This window comes from Erinaceus europaeus, chromosome 9 (genome assembly GCF_950295315.1).
Source record: "Erinaceus europaeus chromosome 9, mEriEur2.1, whole genome shotgun sequence".
NCBI lineage: Eukaryota > Metazoa > Chordata > Mammalia > Eulipotyphla > Erinaceidae > Erinaceus > Erinaceus europaeus.
In genome coordinates, this window is record NC_080170.1 from 79979423 (window position 1) to 79997327 (window position 17905).

Below are 17905 nucleotides of genomic sequence, written 5' to 3' on the forward strand. Positions count from 1 at the left end.
CCGGGATCCTTATGCTGCTCCTTGTGCTTCACGCCATGTGCACTTAACCCGTTGCACTACCGCCCAACTCCCTAATATTTAAAATTTTTATGATAAACCACTAGGTTGTCAGAAAAATCATGAAGCATTTTTGCATAGAAAATTCCTCATGACTTTTCTGACAACCCAGTATTTTTTTTAAATTTTATTTTATTCCCTTTTGTTGCCCTTTTTGTTTTATTGTTGTAGTCATTGTTGGGTAGGACAGAGAGAAATGAAGAGAGGAGTGGAAGACAGGGGAGAGAAAGATAAACACCTGCAGACCTGCTTCACTGCTTGTGAAGTGACTCCCCTGCAGGTGAGAAGCCAGGGCTCCAACCGGGATCCTTATGCCAGTCCTTACACTTTGCACCACCTGCGCTTAACCCAATGCACTAGAGCCCAACTCCCAACCCAGTACTTCTTCCCTTCTATTTGACAGATTGCTTCAAAGTAGACTCCCCCACCCCCTTCCAAAAAAGGGGACATAAAACATACCTTCACTAAGCATAGTACTGAGTATGTAACAGTCCTTTGAATGTTATATGGGGAAAAACTTGGAGAAATTTAATGATAAATTTTGTAAATTAACCCACACTACAATTATAAGAAACATTTTTTAAGTGAACAAATCTCATGCAACAGAAAAGGAGAGAATAACAAAAGATAAAATGCCTTAACTTTTTAAGTTGTAAAGAAAATGGTCCAAGTGTGTAACTCTGGAATCTAAGTGCCTAACAAAAAGCTGACTTGACACTGCCCACAAATAAAAAGGAGTCTTCACAGACAGGAGTTATCTTTGAAGATACAGTGGAGAAAGGTACTGATAACTTGGTGATTATGTGAATAAATCACATGCCCACATTTACTCCCTTTTTCTGGACAGTCAGGCAGCTATCACAGATATTGAAAGAATTATGCTAAAGAAATCAAGCTAAGGGGAAAATGTACAAAGCCCAAGGACCCCAGTTCCAGCACTGAGCTCCTCACCTGCAGGGGGGGAGCTTCACAAGTGATGAAGCAGGTCTGCAAGTGTCTGTCTTTCTCTCCCTCTATCAAAAGAAAGATGAGAAGAGAGAAGATAGTATTGTGGTTATGCAATATCTATCTGTCCATAACAGGAAAAAAGTGAGTAGGAGCAAGGCTATGTTAAGCTAAGGAAACAACTAAAGATAATTAGGTGATGATTATAGTGGTGTGTTGGTGACTTTAAAATGTTTAATACTGTATGGGGTAATATGTGTTTAAAAAAATACCATAAAATGAATACAATATATTGAAAGTAACAGGATGAAGTAAGATCTGGCATCCAAAAATAAATCATAGAAAAGCTGGAACAGTGGCTAGATAGGAATGCACTAGAGTGCACCTTTCCATGTGCAAGGACATGGGTTCAACCCACTGACACACACACACACCCCATCGATAAACCTGGAGCCAAAAAAAAGGGCATAAGATAGAATGGTTCTCTCTACTTTCTGCATTATGTTGTATTGGACATTCTAGCTGTGACACTTACAGATTTAAAAAAGATGAAAGATAACCAAAATTGGAAACAATGGAAGAGAGAAAACTACCTCACAGATGACATGATCTATCCCGAGATCCATGTATAGCTGTATTCATAGCATCAGTTTTTTTCCTCTTCCTCCTCCTTCTCTTCAAACCCCCCCCCCCCCCCCATTGCCACCAGAGTTATCACTGGGACTCAGTGCTGGCCCTACAAATCTATCACTCCCGGTTGCCATTTATTTATTTATTTCCATTTTTTTATTTGATAGAGAGTTGAGGAGTGGGGTGGGGGGAGAAACACCTGCAGATCTGCTTTGCCATTCATGAAGCATCTCTGCCGCCCTCCCCCCCCGCCACACACACACACACACACATACAGGTGGCGAGCAAGGCCTTGAACAGAGTCCTTGCACATGGTAATATGTGCACTGAACCCAGTGTGCCACCACCTCCCCAGCCAAGCAATACAATTTGTAATAGTCCAAACCTGGAAGCAACCCAGATATCCAACAATAGACTAGTGGTTAAGAAGAGTTGTGGTGGCTGGGGCTGTGCATGGCATTGTAGTAGGTTACATGCACATGGCGCAAAGCCCAAGGACCAACTCAAGGATAACGGTTCAAGCCCCGGCTCTCCACCTGCAGGGGGGTTGCTTCACAGACAGTGAAGCAGGTCTGCAAGTATCTATCTTTTTCTCCCCCTCTGTCTTCTCCTCTGGCGATTTCTCTCTGTCCTATCCAGTGACCACAGCAATAACAACAGTAAACAACTAGGGCAACAAAAATGGGGAAAATGGCCTCCAGGAGCGGTAGATTTGCAATGTAGGCACTGAGCCCCAGTGATAACCCTGGAGGCAGAAAGAGAAAAGAAGGGAGAAAGAAAGATAAAAGAAGAGTTGTGGGTGGTGTGTTACACCAAAATAAAAGATTCTCGAGTGGGGGGTAGGTTCAGGTCCTGGAACACAATGGCAGAGACTAACTTAAGAGGGGGTTGAATTGTTATGTGGAAAACTAAGAAATGTTACACATGTACAAACTACTGTACTTCACTGTTGACTATAAACCATTAATCCTTCCAATAAAAAAAGAGTTGTGAGATATATATATATATATATATATATGTGTGTGTGTGTGTATATATATATATATATACACATACATACACAGTAAGAAATGATGGAATCTTTCCCTTTTCTAAATATCTTGAATGGAACTTGAAGGAATCATGTTAACTGAGATAAGCCAGTAGAAAGATGAATACTGAATGATGTCATTTATAGATGATACTTAAGCAAGGCCAGAAGAGGACCTAGTGGGGTTTAAATGGAAATATGGAAAACTGAGAAATGTTACACATGTACAGCTATTGTATCTTACTGTTGATTGTAAACTATTAATCCCCCAATAAAGAAATTAAAGGGGATGGGTGGTGGCGCACCGGGTTAAGCGCACATAGTACAAAGTACAGTGATCCCAGTTCAAGCCCCCGGCTCCCCACCTGCAAGGGTGTCGCTTCACAAGTGCTGAAGCAGGCCTTCAGGTGTCTTTTATTTTTCTCTCTCCCTCTCTATCTTCCCCTCCCCTCTCAATGTCTCTGTTCTGTTCTATCCAAAAAATAGAAAGAAAAAAAAATGACCACAGGAGCAGTAGATTCATAGTACAGGAACTGAGCCCCTTGTACTAGCCCTGGAGGCAAAAAAAAAAGAAGCAGAAGCAGCAAAGCAAGAGTGCTCACTTAGGCAGTTCATATACAAAGGAGAAAGAGGAGAAGCAGGGAGTCAAGAAAAGGGAAACAGTGCTTAGACTGTTTGAGATCTATTGTAGCAGAGCAAAAGGCTGGTCTGGGGGAGATGGGGACGGTGAGTACAGTTAAATAAAAAAGATTGTGGGTTTCAAAATTAGTATACAAAAGTCAGTTGTAAAGGGGTCAGGTGGTGTCGAACTGAATCTGATTGAACATACATGTTAGTGTTCAAGGACCCAGGTTCAAACCCCCATTCCCCACCTGCAGGGGGACAGTTTCACAAAGTGGGAAAGTGGTGCTTCAGGTGTCTTTCTATCTCTCTCCCTCTGTCTTCCCTTTCCAATAAATAAATAAAATTTCAAATAAAAGTAGAAGCCCCAAAAGTCAGTTGCAGTTATAGATTTGTCATGAACAATTTAAAAATAAAATTTAAGACAATTGCATTAAGACCAGCATTAAAAATGTTAAAATACTTAGGGGGTAAATTTAACCAAAAAGTATACAATGCTCATGGTCTGGCAAGTGGTGTAGTGGATAGAGCATTGGACTCTGATGCTTGAAGTCCTAAGTTCAATCCCTGGCAGCACATGTGCCAGAGTGATGTCTGGTGTCCTCTCTCCCTCTCTCTCTTTCCTGTCTTTCTCATGAATAAAGAAATAAAATCTTTTTTTTAAAAAAAGTATTCAATGCTCTGAAAATGACACAACATTATTAAAAAAATAAAGATCTGGGGACTGGGTGGTGGTGTACCTGGTTGAGTGCACACATTACAATGTGCAAGGACCCAGGTTCAAGCCCCTGGTCCCCACCTGCAGGGGGAAAACTTCACAAGCGGTAAAGCAGGGCTGTAGGTGTCTCTCTGTCTCTCACTCTCTCTATCCCTCCCTTCCCTCTTGATTTCTGACTGTCTTTATCCAATAAATAAAGATAATAAAGTTTAAAAGAAAAAAAAGAAAAGAAAGATCTAAGTTAAGTAGAAAAAAGACTTACCTATGCATCCAGTTTTTACCTGGTGGTAGTCACTTGTTTAGGTTTTTTTTGTTTGTTTGTTTGTTTTGTAGTTCTTAAATATGAAGTCAAAAATAGCATAGTGGTTATGGGGAAATACTTTCATGGCTGAGCCTCCAAAGCCCCAGGTTCAGTTCCCCTCACCATTATAAGCCAGAGTTTAGCATTGCTCTAGATCATAAAGCAAAAGGCATTTTATGGGCCAACAAAATAGTTCGCTTAGTGTTCTTCCTTGCCGTGTGTGACCCAGGTTTGAGCCTAGCTCCACTGCACTGAGGGAAGATTCTTCTTCTTTGAGTCTTATGTCTTCAGAAATCAACTGGTGGGGCTAGCATCTTGGATGCTGTGCCTGCTTTTTTTTTTTTTCTTTCTTTTTTTTTATGAGCACAACCCAGGTTCGAGCAATGAAGGAAGCTTTGATTCTGGCTTCTCTTTCTGCCTGTATCTATTACTTTGTCCATCTCTCTTTCTTCCTCTCTATCTGGAAACATCAGTGTGTAACAGTGAAACCCCAATGATGACAAAAATACTGATGGTTGCAAATAATTGTGACTGTACTAAAACCCATTGAGTTGCTTACTTTAATAAAATTGTTACGGTAACTGGGTCTCTGTGGGCTTGGTCTGGCATGTTTATGTTCAAAATACTGAGCTTTTAGGATAATAGAGCTCCTTACAATAAGCTAATCTTTTCCCTCCCACCCATCCTGTTTCTTTAGAAATCATGACCACCCCAGGAAAAGAGAACTTTCGCCTAAAAAGTTACAAAAACAAGTCTCTGAATCCTGATGAGATGCGCAGAAGGAGGGAGGAAGAAGGACTACAGTTACGAAAACAGAAAAGAGAAGAGCAGGTAAATCCTTTTCCATTAAAATTAATTGCCCCACATGATTATGTGGGGGCACACCATGGACCAGTATCAGGAGAGGTCCATGGCTGGTACCTCTCTTTGTGTTTTCCTCCCTTCTTCCTCTCTAGGAAAGACACAAAGAATGAAAACATTAGTTCCGGAGGCTGTGATCAATATTTATATTTCCCCCCCTTTTCTTTATTGGGTGAGGGGTTAACGGATTACAGTACAGTTGTTGACACATGGGTACAATTTCTCATCTCTCTGTGATAGGTGTCTCCAGAACATTCACCCCTGACTTGGGTTCCTTTACACCATCATGCACCAGGGTCCCAAAGCCCTCCCATCCTCCACTCTTCTCCTTCCCAAGTTCTTTGTTTTGGTGCAGTACACCAAACTCAGTCCAAATTTTACTTTTTATTTTCCCTTTCTGTTCTACCTATGAGTGAGATCATCTGGTATTCATTCTTCACATTCATTCATCACACTTTTATGTGATTCCTTCAAGCTTCATCCAAGATGAGACAAAAAAAGATCATCATTGATAGTACCTCAACTTACTTACTTTCCTTCTTCTTTCCTTCCTTCCTCTCTCTTTCCTTCTTTCTTTCAAGGTTTATTTATTTTTAAATTTGTTATTTTGGGTAGAGACAGAAATTGAAGGGGGGAGCATGTGGTGGTGTACCTGGTTAAGTGCACATAGTGCAGTGTGCAAGGACGCAGGTGTCTTATCTCCCTCACTCCTTCTCAATTTCTGTCTCTACTTCAATAATAAAGACTAATACTAATAAAAAGAGAGAAATTCAGAAGGGATGGGGGAGATAAGGAGGGAAAGCGACAGAGACACCAGCAGCCCTGCTTCACTACTCATGAAGCTTTCCCCTTTCAGGTGGGGTCCACAGGCTTGAACCCTAGATCCTTGCGCACTGTAATGTGTGTTGTGTTTAACCAGGTGCACCACCACCTGGCCCCACACTACATCTTTCTTAGCCTATCATCTATTTGGCATCTAGGTTGCTTCAAAATTTGGAGTATTATATACTTTTAAAAATTATTATTATTATTTTACCAGAGCATGGCTCAGCTTTGATTAATGGTGGTGCAGGGATTGAGCCTGGGACTTTGGAGCTTCAGGCATGAGAGTCTCTTTGCATAACCATTATGCTGTCTACCCTCTGTGAACTGGGCTGCTGTGTACATAGGCTTATGTAGACCTCTTCAATTACATGTCTTTGTTTCCTTTATATATCTCCAGGAGAGGAATTGCCAGGTCAGGTTAGGTTTATTTCTAGAGTCTGATGAGTCTCCACACTGTTTGCCACAGAGGTTGGACCAACTTAACATTTTCACCAGCTATGTAGAAGGTTCCTTTCTCCCTACATCCTTACGAGTACTTGTTACTGGCCTTTATAATACATGGCATTCTGACAGGTTTTAAGAAGTATGTCATTGTTTTTATTTGTATTTTCTGATCAGTGACTTTGAGCATTTTTTTTTCCATGTCTTATGGCCCTTTGGATTTTTTAAAGTTATCTTTATTTATTTATTGGATAGAGGCAACCAGAAATCGAGAAGGAAGGGGGAGATAGGGAGTGAGACAGAGAGACACCTGCAGCCCTGCTTCACCACTGGAAGCTTTCCCCCTGCAAGTGAGCACAGCGGGCTTGAGGCTGGGTCCTTACAATATTTTAATTTAATTTATTTATTTATTGGGTAGAGACAGGCTGAAACCAAGGTGGGGAGGATAGAGTGGGAGAAAAACTTGTAGCACTGCTTCACTTCTGAAGCTTTCCCTCTATAGATGGGGACTGTAGGCCTAAACCTGGGTCCTTGTGCATTGTAGCATGTGCACTCAGCCTCTCTCCCTAATTTTTAATGGAGTTGATTTTTTGTTACTGAATTTGTCAGACTGGCTAGCTTTGTGGGCGGGAGACAGATGACCAGGGACTCATGGCTGAAGCAGTATCTCTTTATTCATGTGGAACGCAGCACAATCTAAGCTAAGATAAACTATCTATAATCACAATCCTGTCTTTATATATATACTCACCAAGTAGGGTGGAAACAGGATGTGACGTAGAGAGGGTGGAGCGAAAAAGTGACTGATGCAAATCAAGGGAGCGGAGCAAAAAGACATCATGAACCAGTGGGGATTAAACCAATACCCTGCAGGCAGGGCAGTGCTTAGTTAACAGTGGTTATGTAAATAGTGTTAACAGGGGGGATTAAACCAATGAAACAAGGGGTCTTAGAAGCATACCAACAGTTCTTTATGTATTTTGATTACTAGTCCCTTGTCTGACATATAGCATGTAAAGAAAATGATCTTTTCTTATTCTGTACAAGTCCCTTTGCTTCGGTGGTGGTTCATTTTGCTCTGCAGAAATTATTTATCATTTTAGTATTGCTCCTTTGGAATTTGCCATTTGTTATCTTGTTAACAGTATCTGCCGTATCATTTAAGATGTTCCTATGCCCTCATACTTCTACAGTTCTAGTAGTTATTTAAAAATAAATAATGGCTTGGTCTGACTCAGGTATTCTTTTCTTCTATAAGACTTTTTTTTAACGTATTTTTTATTTAAGAAAGGATAAATTAACAAAACCATAGAGTAGAAGGGGTACAACTCCACACACTTCCCACCGCCTAATCTCCACATCCCATCCCCTCCCCTGATAGCCTTCCCACTCTCTATCCCTCTGGGAGCATGGACCCAGGGTCGTTATGGGCTGCAGAAGGTGGAAGGTCTGGCTTCTGTAATTACTTCCCCACTGAACATGGGCATTGACTGGTCGATCCATACTCCCAGTCTGCCTCTCTCTTTCCCTAGTAGGGTGGGTCTCTGGGGAAGCGGAGCTCCAGGACACATTGGTGGGGTCTTCTGTAAGACTTTATAGTAGCACTACATCAAGAGAAACATAATCTGTCTCTGTTTTGTGATAACACAGGCTCATCCTTGCATTCTGGTATATATCCAAAAGAATTCATTCATTATAGTCTGTGTTTTCACTTCTTTCTCTTAGTTCCCTTTGATGGTCATTGTCCAGTTGGCAGTGATCATTCTCTCTGTTTTTATTATCTGGCAGGTTATTCTAGTGAGTTATATTTCCTCACCAGGTTCTTTACTGTTCTCAGTTATGAATCATACTGTAAAAGAAAATACTTGATTATTTCCCTCATTTTATTTTCAAAATAATGAATTGATCCCATACCATCTTCTGAAGGAACTGGTAAAGTGTGAATGTGTTTTAATATTAGTAGAAACTCATAGTTTAACATAGCAGGAGTATTTCATATTTCAGTGATTACTTTTGTAATCTTTTTTTAACCAGAGCACTGTTCAGCTCTGGTTTATAGTGGTGTGGGGGATTGAACCTGGGACTTTAGAGCCTCAGGCATGAGAGTGTTTGCATAACCATTATGCTATCTACCTTCTTTTGTGTCTTTAAGAAGCTGTTATAGTGGTATAGTTGATATACATTCAGAAAAATGTCAACTTTGGTACTTTTTTTTTTTCTAGTGATTTAATAATGATTGAAAAGATTGTGGGATAAAAGAGAGGTACAATTAATACAATTCCCACTACCAGAGTTCCATATCCCATCCCCTCCAATGGAAGTTTCCCTTTTCTTTATCCCTCTGGGAGTATGGACCAAAGATCTTTATGGCGTGCAGAAAGTGAGAGGTCTGGCTTCTGTAATTGCTTCTCTGCTAGACATGGGCATTGACAGGTTAATCCATACCACTAGCCTATTTCTTTCCTTAGTGGTGTGGGGCTCTAGGAAGGTGGGGTTCCAGGACACATTGATGAAGTCATCTGCCCAGGGAAGTCAGGTTGATGTTATGGTAACATCTGCAACTGTGGCTGAAAAACATTAAGATATAAAGCAGAACAAACTGTTTAATAGTTAGGAACCTAAAGGCAGGAGTATAGCAGATGAGATTTGGAGTCACCGTTTTGGAAAAAGCTAGGAAGTCTTTTTAGTATACTCTTTTTTTTGTTTGTTTGTTTTGCCTTCAGGGCTCGGTGCCTGCACTAAAACCCACTGCTCCTGGAGGCTGTTTTTTCCCATTTTGTTGCCCTTGTTGTTGTTATTTTCACTGTTGCCATTGATGATGTTGGATATTGAGAGAGAAGGGGGAGACAAAGATAGACACCTGCAAACCTGCTTCATCACTTATGAAGTGACTCCCTGCAGGTGGGGTGCTGGGGGCTCAAACTGGGATCCTTGTGGCAGTACTTGTACTTTGCGCCATGTGTGCTTAACCCTCTGCGCTACCACCCGACTCTCTATTTTAGGTATATTCTAAGGGGCCCATAACTTTATTGGATCAGGGCAGAGAACAGTTGCTCCCAGATATGGGAAAAATATATAAATACCATTAGCTGTAAACCCCATTGATCTGACATAAGGCCCATGTCTGTTCATATTTAGCATAGGAGACTGTGTAACCTCTGCATCCCTGTAGGTCTGAGCTCACATTCCATGATCACCGCTAGGAACATTCTAGGCTGCACTCATTTCAGGACCAGTCAGAAACCATCACCATAATTAATGTAGTGATCATATTGTCACCAGGAGGTGGCTCAGTAGGTCATCTATAGGATTTGCATGTATTAACCCCATGGATTCAGTCCTCCAGCACTGCATATGCCAGAGTGGAGTGGTCAGTGCTCTTGGTCTTTCTTTCTTTTTTTTTTTTTTAATTTCTTTATTGGGGAATTGGGTTTTTCTGTTCTTATTTCATGAATCTTTAACGTAAACCACTCCAGAATCCAGAATAGTGACTATGCTTACCTTTTCCAAAAGTTTCTGGTAAATCTTTGTTAGATATTCCAAGGTATTTTGTCTTTTTTTTTTTTTTTTTTTGGTACGTGTGCTGATTTTGCATACTGCTATTTTACTCAATTTATTATGTCTAGCTTTTTAAAATTATTATTTTGGTTTAGTTTATAAGGTTTTCTGTGTGTAATAGGTCATCTGCAAAGGTAGCTTAATCTGCAGAGGTTGTTATTTTGCCACCAGGGTTATCACTAGGGTTCAATGCATGCACGCCTCTCATTGGCCATATTTTTAGTTCTTTCCTTTCTCTTTCTTTGTGATAGAGACAGAAATATCTTGTTTGACTATTCTGGCTAGAATATGTAGGACTGTGTATGCCCAGGTGGGTGTGCCACCACCTAGTCCCTTAAAGACATGGGTTTTGAATCATGTCAAATGATTTTTCATCTTTTGATTTAACTATATATTTATCTTTTTATTGATACATCTCATTGATTGTGTATTTCTGCATCCTTGTCATGATTCCCATTGAGTCTTAGTGAATTATTCTTTTTTTTATCTTTATTGAATAGAGACAGCCAGAAATCAAGAAGGAAGGGGGTGATAGAAGAGAGGGGAGTCGGGCTGTAGTACAGCGGGTTAAGTGCAGGTGGCGCAGAGCGCAAGGACCGGCGTAAGGATCCCGGTTCGAGCCCCCGGCTCCCCATCTGCAAGGGAGTCGCTTCACAGGCGGTGAAGCAGGTCTGCAGGTGTCTGTCTTTCTCTCCCCCTCTCTGTCTTCCCCTCCTCTCTTCATTTCTCTCTGTCCTATCCAACAACAATGACATCAACAACAACAATAATAACTACAACAATAAAAACAAGGACAACAAAAGGGAATAAATAAATATTAAAAAAAAAGAAAGAAAGAAAAGAAGAGAGACACCTGCAGTACTGCTTCACCACTTGGAAAGCTTTCCCCCTGCAGGTAGGGACCAGGGGCTCAAGCTCGGGTCCTTGCCCTTTGTGCGCTCAACCAGGTACGCCACCACCCAACCCCCGTGAATTATTCTTTTTCTGTGTTGTTAAATTTGATTTACCAAGTTGTTTTTTTTTTTTTTTTTTGAGGATTTTTGCATCAGTGTTCATGGATGTAGGCCTATGGTTTCTTCCTCCCTTTTTGTATAATCCTTTCATGTTTGGAGGATGAAGGTGGTACTGGCTCCATGGAAAGTATTTGGGGCTATCGGTAAGACTTTTTTTAAAAGATAAGTTGGGAGGCAGGGGTAGATAGCATAGTGGTTCTGCAAAGAGACTCATGCCTGAGGCTCCAAAGTCCCAGGTTCAATCCCCCACCATCATAAGCCAGAACTAAGCGGTGCTCTGGTAAAAAAAAAAACAAAAAAAGTTAGGTGGGGGCGGGGGGGGGCAGTGGGGATGCACAGAACTGTGGTGATAGGTGTGGTGTGAAACTTTACCTCTGTAATCTTTTTTTTTTTTTTTTTTTTTAAGATTTTATTTACTTATTAATGAGAAACAGGAGGAGAAAGAGCCAAACATCACTCTTGTACATGTACATATGCTGTCAGGGATTGAACTCAGGACCTCATGCTTGAGAGTCTGCTGCTTTATCCACTATGTCACCTCCCGGAATCTTGTTATTTTGTCAGTCACTGGTTGGAATAAGTAAAAAAAAATTTTTTAATGTGCTTGGGAGTATTCCTCCACTTCAGTTTTTAAGAAGAGCTTCAATAGGATGGATGTTAGTTCTTACTGAAAGCTTTATACATAGAGGATTCATTTAAAAAGTAATCTGGGGGAGTCAGGCGGTGGCACAGAGGGTTAAGTGCATGTGGCGCAAAGCGCAAATAAGGATCCCAGTTGGAGCCCCCAGCTCCCCACCTGCGGGAAGGGGGGGTCCGCTTCACCAGCGGTGAAGCAGGTCTGCAGGTGTCTTTCTCTCCCTCTCTCTGTCTTCCCCTCCTCTTTCGATTTCTGTCTGTCCTATCTAACAATGACATCAATAACCACAACAATGTTAAACAAGGGCGACAAAAGGGAAAAATAAATAAACATATATAAATAAATAAATAAGTAATCTGGATCTGGGCTTTTATTCTTGGAGAGACATGACTGCCATTTCAATTTCTATACTAGTGATTGGCCTGCTCAAGCTGTTTCCTTTTGGGTGAGTCTTAGAAGTTATGACTTAAGAATGTGTTCTTTTTATCTAGATTGTCTTAATTTGTGTTCTTAAGATGCTCATAATATTCTCTCATGATCCTTTGTGTCTGAGTTAACAGCTGTAATTTCACCTCTCTCAGTTCTAATCGTTTAATTATAACTTTCTTTTTTTCCTAGTGAATCTAGTCAGTAGTTTATGTTTTATTTACCCTTTCAAAGAACCAGCTCTTGGTTTTATTGATCTTTTGAGTTGTCTTTTTGGTTTTTGTTTCATAATTTTGTTCTCTGTTTTTTATCGTTCCCCTCCTACTGACTTACAGATCTGTTTGTTGCTACTTTCCTAGTTGCTTCAGTTATGTTAGGTTGTTGAAGATCTTTTCTCTTTGTAAACATAATCCTATATTGCAATGAACTTCCCTCCTAGTATGCTTTCACATCGTCCTACAGGATGTGGTAGCAGGTCTTTTAATTTCTGTTGTCCTCTATATAGTTTTTAATTTCTCTCTGTAATTATTTATTGGATAGAGGCAGCCAGAAATCAAGAGGGAAGGGGAGATTGAGAAGGCAAGAGACAACTAATTTCTTCACTGACCCAAACAGCTACTCAGATGTGTGTTTAATCTCCATATTTTGTGGTTTATTTCATACTGATCTGAAATGGTACTTTTTATTACTTCAATCTTGACATGTTTTTTAAAGACTTTTTGTAGGTAAGGGGATAGCATAAAGGTTATGCAAAGAGACTCTCATGCCTGAGGCTCTGAAGTTTGGTGGTGGATATGGTGTGCAAGAAGTCTCATTTTCTCCAGCTACTTTATAACTGATTCTTTTTATTCATTTTTCAAATCTTTTTGATATGATATACTTTTGTGTTTTTTTTATTCCTTGACCTGTATGTTCTCCAGAATTGTTTTGCATACTCCTTGAAGCTACTATTGTTCCCAACTTTGGTTTCTTTCCTTACATACCGGAGTTATCAGCCCCGAATTGAAGGTTCAAGGGAGCCCTCTGTATTGTAGAGTTCTGTTTGATTGATGTTTACCCTTCATTGTTCTGTCTTGTGGATTCTGGATGTCTTGGCCTCCGTCGTTCTTTATGCTTGTATTTCTTTTTTTATATATTTATTTTTTTTTTCCCTTTTGTTGCCCTTGTTTTATTGTTGTAGTTATTATTGTTGTTGTTATTGTTGGATAGGACAGAGAGAAATGGAGAGAGGGAGGGGAAGACAGAGAGGAGGAGAGAAAGATAGACACCTGCAGACCTGCTTCACCGCCTGTGAAGCGACTCCCCTGCAGGTGGGGAGCCGGGGTTTGAACCGAGATCCTTATGCCGGTCTTTGTGCTTTGCGCCACCTGCGCTTAGCCTGTTGTGCTACAGCCTGACTCCCTATGCTTGTATTTCTAATGCTGTATTCTCATCAGAGAAGGCTTCTTGACCCTATCTGAGATTAGCTTACCTTTCTGCAATCTGGAAACCTTGCCCAGGCAATAATCCCAGGCAGTCACAGGCCCAAACTTGTTTTACTAAGGGTTACCGCCTGTGCTGTTATTATCTAATTATTACTGTTTTTTTTTTTTTTAACAATACTTACTTTCTTATTTATTTATGTAGAGTGGGAAAAAGAAAGACAGACCAATTACAGGACATAATTCACTTCTAGCATTTGTAGTGTTCACAGTTGAAACTGGGACCTTGTGCATACAATTTTGTGCTATATCATGGAGCTATCTCTATAGCCAATCTACTTTATTTTAACCACATAGGATGATTGGATAGCTTATTGTTACTCCATCATAGTTAGATGTCTGAGTGTACTGCCTGGGAATCTTGAATGGAGGCACCTTACATAAATTGTTTTTTTGAGAGAACTGTTCTCTTTTGCCTACCTCAATACATGCTTTAAAGGTAGTATTCATGCTGTGGTTATTTGTTGACTGGTTTCTGGTTGGGTTGGAACAGTCAGGAAACCTTAATCTTCTTTGACTATTAGAAGGGAAGTATAAATTATCCTGATACCATTTCAACATTCTTTTCTCTGAAGAACTGGTGAGATTATTCTATTATATATTTTTTACATAAGATGGAGAAGGAAAATGACCAAGTATGCCTTAACTTCTTTTTCCAACTTACCTTTTTTATTTTTTTTTTATTTTACTTATTTATTATTGGATAGAGACAGAGATAGAGAGGGAAAAAGAGAGGCTCCTGCAGTCCTGCTTCATCACTCATGGTGGGAAACAGGGGCTTGAACCCAGGTCCTTGCTTCCTGTACTGTTTGCTCTTAACTAGGTGTTCCACTACCTGGCCCCCTTCCAACCTTATCTTTTTTACATGGTACACTGTGTCAGGTCTTTCTCAGTAAATTTACCCTCATCAGATGTTGATAATTATATAGTTGCATTAAATTAGATTATGGAGAATTATTAGGAAAGATGGAAAGCAACACAAAATTTAGTATTTTCTAAATGATAGTCTGAAAGTTCCATCCATAATGATTTTTAAAAAGTCATTTTATTGAGGAAATGTTGACTTACAGAGCCATAATTTAAGTGTCTCCTCTCCTCCCCTCCTCCTCCAGCTATTCAAGCGAAGAAATGTTGCTACAGCAGAAGAAGAAACAGAAGAAGAAGTTATGTCAGATGGAGGATTTCATGAAGCTCAGATTAATAACATGGAGATGGCACCAGTAAGTAAGATAATAAAAAAATGTTTTTCTTCTGAAGATATAAGAAAAAGATCCCTTAAAGTGTGGAACAACAAGGGGTACTTTATTTATTTGTTTATTTTGCCTCCAGGGTTATGAATCCACTGCTCCTGGAGGCTATTTTTTCCCTTTTGTTGTCCTTGTTGTTTATAGTCATTGTTATCGTTGAATAGGACTGGGGGGGGGGTCAGAAAAGGGGAGAGAAAGACAGGCACCTGCAGACCTGCTTCACCACCTGTGAGGTGACTCGGGAGCCGGGGGCTTCAACTGGATCCTTAGGCTGGTCCTTGCACTTCACGCCACGTGCATTTAACCCGCTGCGCTACTGTCTTACCCCCAACAAGGGGTACTTTAAAGGTGATCTTAATTTGTTGCTTTGTGAAGCTGGTTGGTGGCTCACCTAATTGAGTGCACACATTATAATCTGCAAGGATAGCGAAAAGCGTAAGGACTGGTGTAAGGATCCCGGTTCGAGGCCCCAGCTCCCCACCTGCAGGGGAGTCGCTTCACAGGCTGTGAAGTAGTTCTGCAGGTGTCTGTCTTTCTCTCTCCCTCTCTTGTCTTCCCCTCCTCTCTCCATTCTCTCTACCCTGTCCAACAATGACGACATCAATAACAACAGTAATAACTACAACAACAATTAAAAAAACAAGGGTAACAAAAGGGAATAAATAAATAAAATATTTAAAAAAATCTTCAAGGACCCAGGTTCAATCCCCCAATCCCCTCCTGCAGGTAGGAAGCTTCACAAGTGGTAAAGCAGGTCTGCAGGTGTCTTTCTGTTTCTCTCCTTCTCTATCTCCTTCTCTATCTCTATCTTCTCTTCTTCTTTCTCTCCTTCTCTATCTTCCTCTTGGTTTCTGGCGGTCTCTATCCAATAAATAAAGATAATAAAAAATTAATAAAAGTAATGCTTTGTTAACACGATTCATATCTGTCTAGATTTCCAATTAATTGTAACCACTGATATAGTGCTTCAGTAGATCATATATATTCTATTTTGGTTTTAAGTTTTTATATTTATATTTGGTTTTCTTTTAAGTTTTTCTTTTAAGTTTTTATTTATAAAATGGAAACACTGACAAGACCATAAGATAAGAGGGGTACACTTCCTGCCACCGGAACTCCATATCCCATTCCCTCCCCTATGCTATTAGATTCTTACTATTCTCAAGAGAGTGTGGCTCAGTGCTGGCACTATGAATCTATTGCTCCTGGCAGCCATTTTTTTCTTTCATTTCCTTGAATAGGACAGAAAGAAATTGAGAGGAGTAGGAGATAGAAAATAGACACCTGCAGACTTGATTTACCACTTGTGAAGTGACCCCCCCCCCCCCGAAAGTGGGGAGCTAGGGGCTTGAACCAAGGATCCTTGGCGCTTAGTAATATGTGTGTTTAAACAGGTGTGCCACTACCTGGCCCTGAAAATAGCTCCTCTTCTTTTTTTTTCTTTCTTTTTTTTTTTTTTAAGATTTTATTTATTTATTAATGAGAAAGATAGGAGAGAGAGAAAGAACCAGATATCACTCTGGTACATGTACTGCCAGGAATTAAACTCAGGACCTCATGCTTGAGAGTCTAGGGCCTTAGCCACTGTGCCACCTCTTGGACCATGAAAATAGGTCTTCTTAACACACCCTAGTCACTTTCTTATTTACTGCTTCCATGGCTTCACTGGGGCTTCGTACTTGCATAATTACACTTCTCCCAGCAGACTATTCCCATTTTTTGACAGAGGGAGCCGGTCAGAGGAGAGGCAAAGTTAGCAACAACTTTACCACTTGTGAAGCTTCCTACCTGGTGTTCCTACCAGGTGTTCACACCTGGTGACCAGTAGCCTGAGTCTTGCCCATGGCTAAGTGTATGCTACCAGATAAACCATTTCCTGCATATGTTTTTAAGGGGTGCTATATTTACAGTATTTTTACAGATTTCTCATTGCTTCCTTTATTGATTTTTCAGTTTTTATGGACCAGCTTTATTACTATTTTTTTCTTTTTTAAAAAATATTTATTTATTCATTTTCCCTTTGTTTTTGCCCTTGTTTTTTTTTTTATTATTGTAGTTGTTGTTGTTATTGATGTCTTTGTTGTAGGATAGGACAGAGAGAAATGGAGAGAGATGGGGGAGATAGAGAGGGAAGAGAAAGATAGACACCTGCAGACATGCTTCACTGCTTGTGAAACGAATCCCCTACAGGTGGGGAGCCAGGGGCTTGAACCGGGATCTTCTCGCCGGTCATTGTGCTTTGCGCCACCTGCGCTTAACCGCTGTGCTACCGCCCGACTCCCTATTTTTTTCTTTTTAAGATAGAGACTGTGAAAGACCACAACATAAAATCTTCCTTCAGTGCAGTGGGGGCCTGGTTCAAACCTGGTTTGCACACATGGCAAAGCCCATGATCCACGTGAGCTATTTTGCTGACCTGGGCTAATTTTCTTGTGGAATTCGAGCAGTATAAATCCATTTGGAACCAAGGTAGATGCTGTTGTCACCTCTCAGTCTTCTGTGCCCTTCTGAGAGTCAAGCTATCCATTTGTTCTTAAAATAGATGTTAATTGGATATGGATAGCTTTGGATTCCTGGGAAGTGGCACGGTAGAATGCAGAACATGCAAACATTTGAGGTGAATTTGAACCTTGGCACTACTGTGCTCTGGTGTATATGCGTATTTGATCTCATGTATGCACTCTTCAAAGAAGAAAAAAGTGCTTTTGTTTTTAAAATGTTTTAGTAGTTTGGGGCTTTTGACTCTATAAAGATTTATTTGTGAATGAGGGTAGGTTGGGGAGGAGAGAGAGAACCAGAAACATCACTCTAGTACATATACAATGCTGGGGATTAAACTCAGGACTTCATTCTTCTAAGCCAGTATACCACCTCCTGAGCCACTATCCTTGTTTTTAAGGTAACCTTTGGTTTATGGACTGGAAATACTTGTGGTGGCGCACCAGGTTGAGCACACATATTGCAATGTGCAGGGACCCAGGTTCGAGTCCCCGGTCTCCACTTGGCAGGGGGAAAAGCTTTGCAAGTGGTGAAGTAGTCCAAGTGTTTCTCTGTCTCTCACCCTTCTCTGTCACCCACTTTCTGGCTATCTATCCAACAAATAAGTAAAGATTT

The 17905-nt window shown here is 40.5% G+C and overlaps 1 protein-coding gene across 1 annotated transcript in view; it reads left to right on the plus strand.

Moving 5' to 3' along the window:
* KPNA1 (karyopherin subunit alpha 1) overlaps positions 1-17905 on the plus strand; it is a 68867-nt gene that overhangs the window by 9436 nt on the left and 41526 nt on the right. Inside the window, exons 2-3 of the mRNA XM_060198270.1 lie at positions 5000-5133; positions 14657-14764. Coding sequence (XP_060054253.1) covers positions 5005-5133; positions 14657-14764 — 237 coding nt within the window. The 5' untranslated portion in view covers positions 5000-5004. The remainder of the gene's footprint in view (positions 1-4999; positions 5134-14656; positions 14765-17905) is intronic.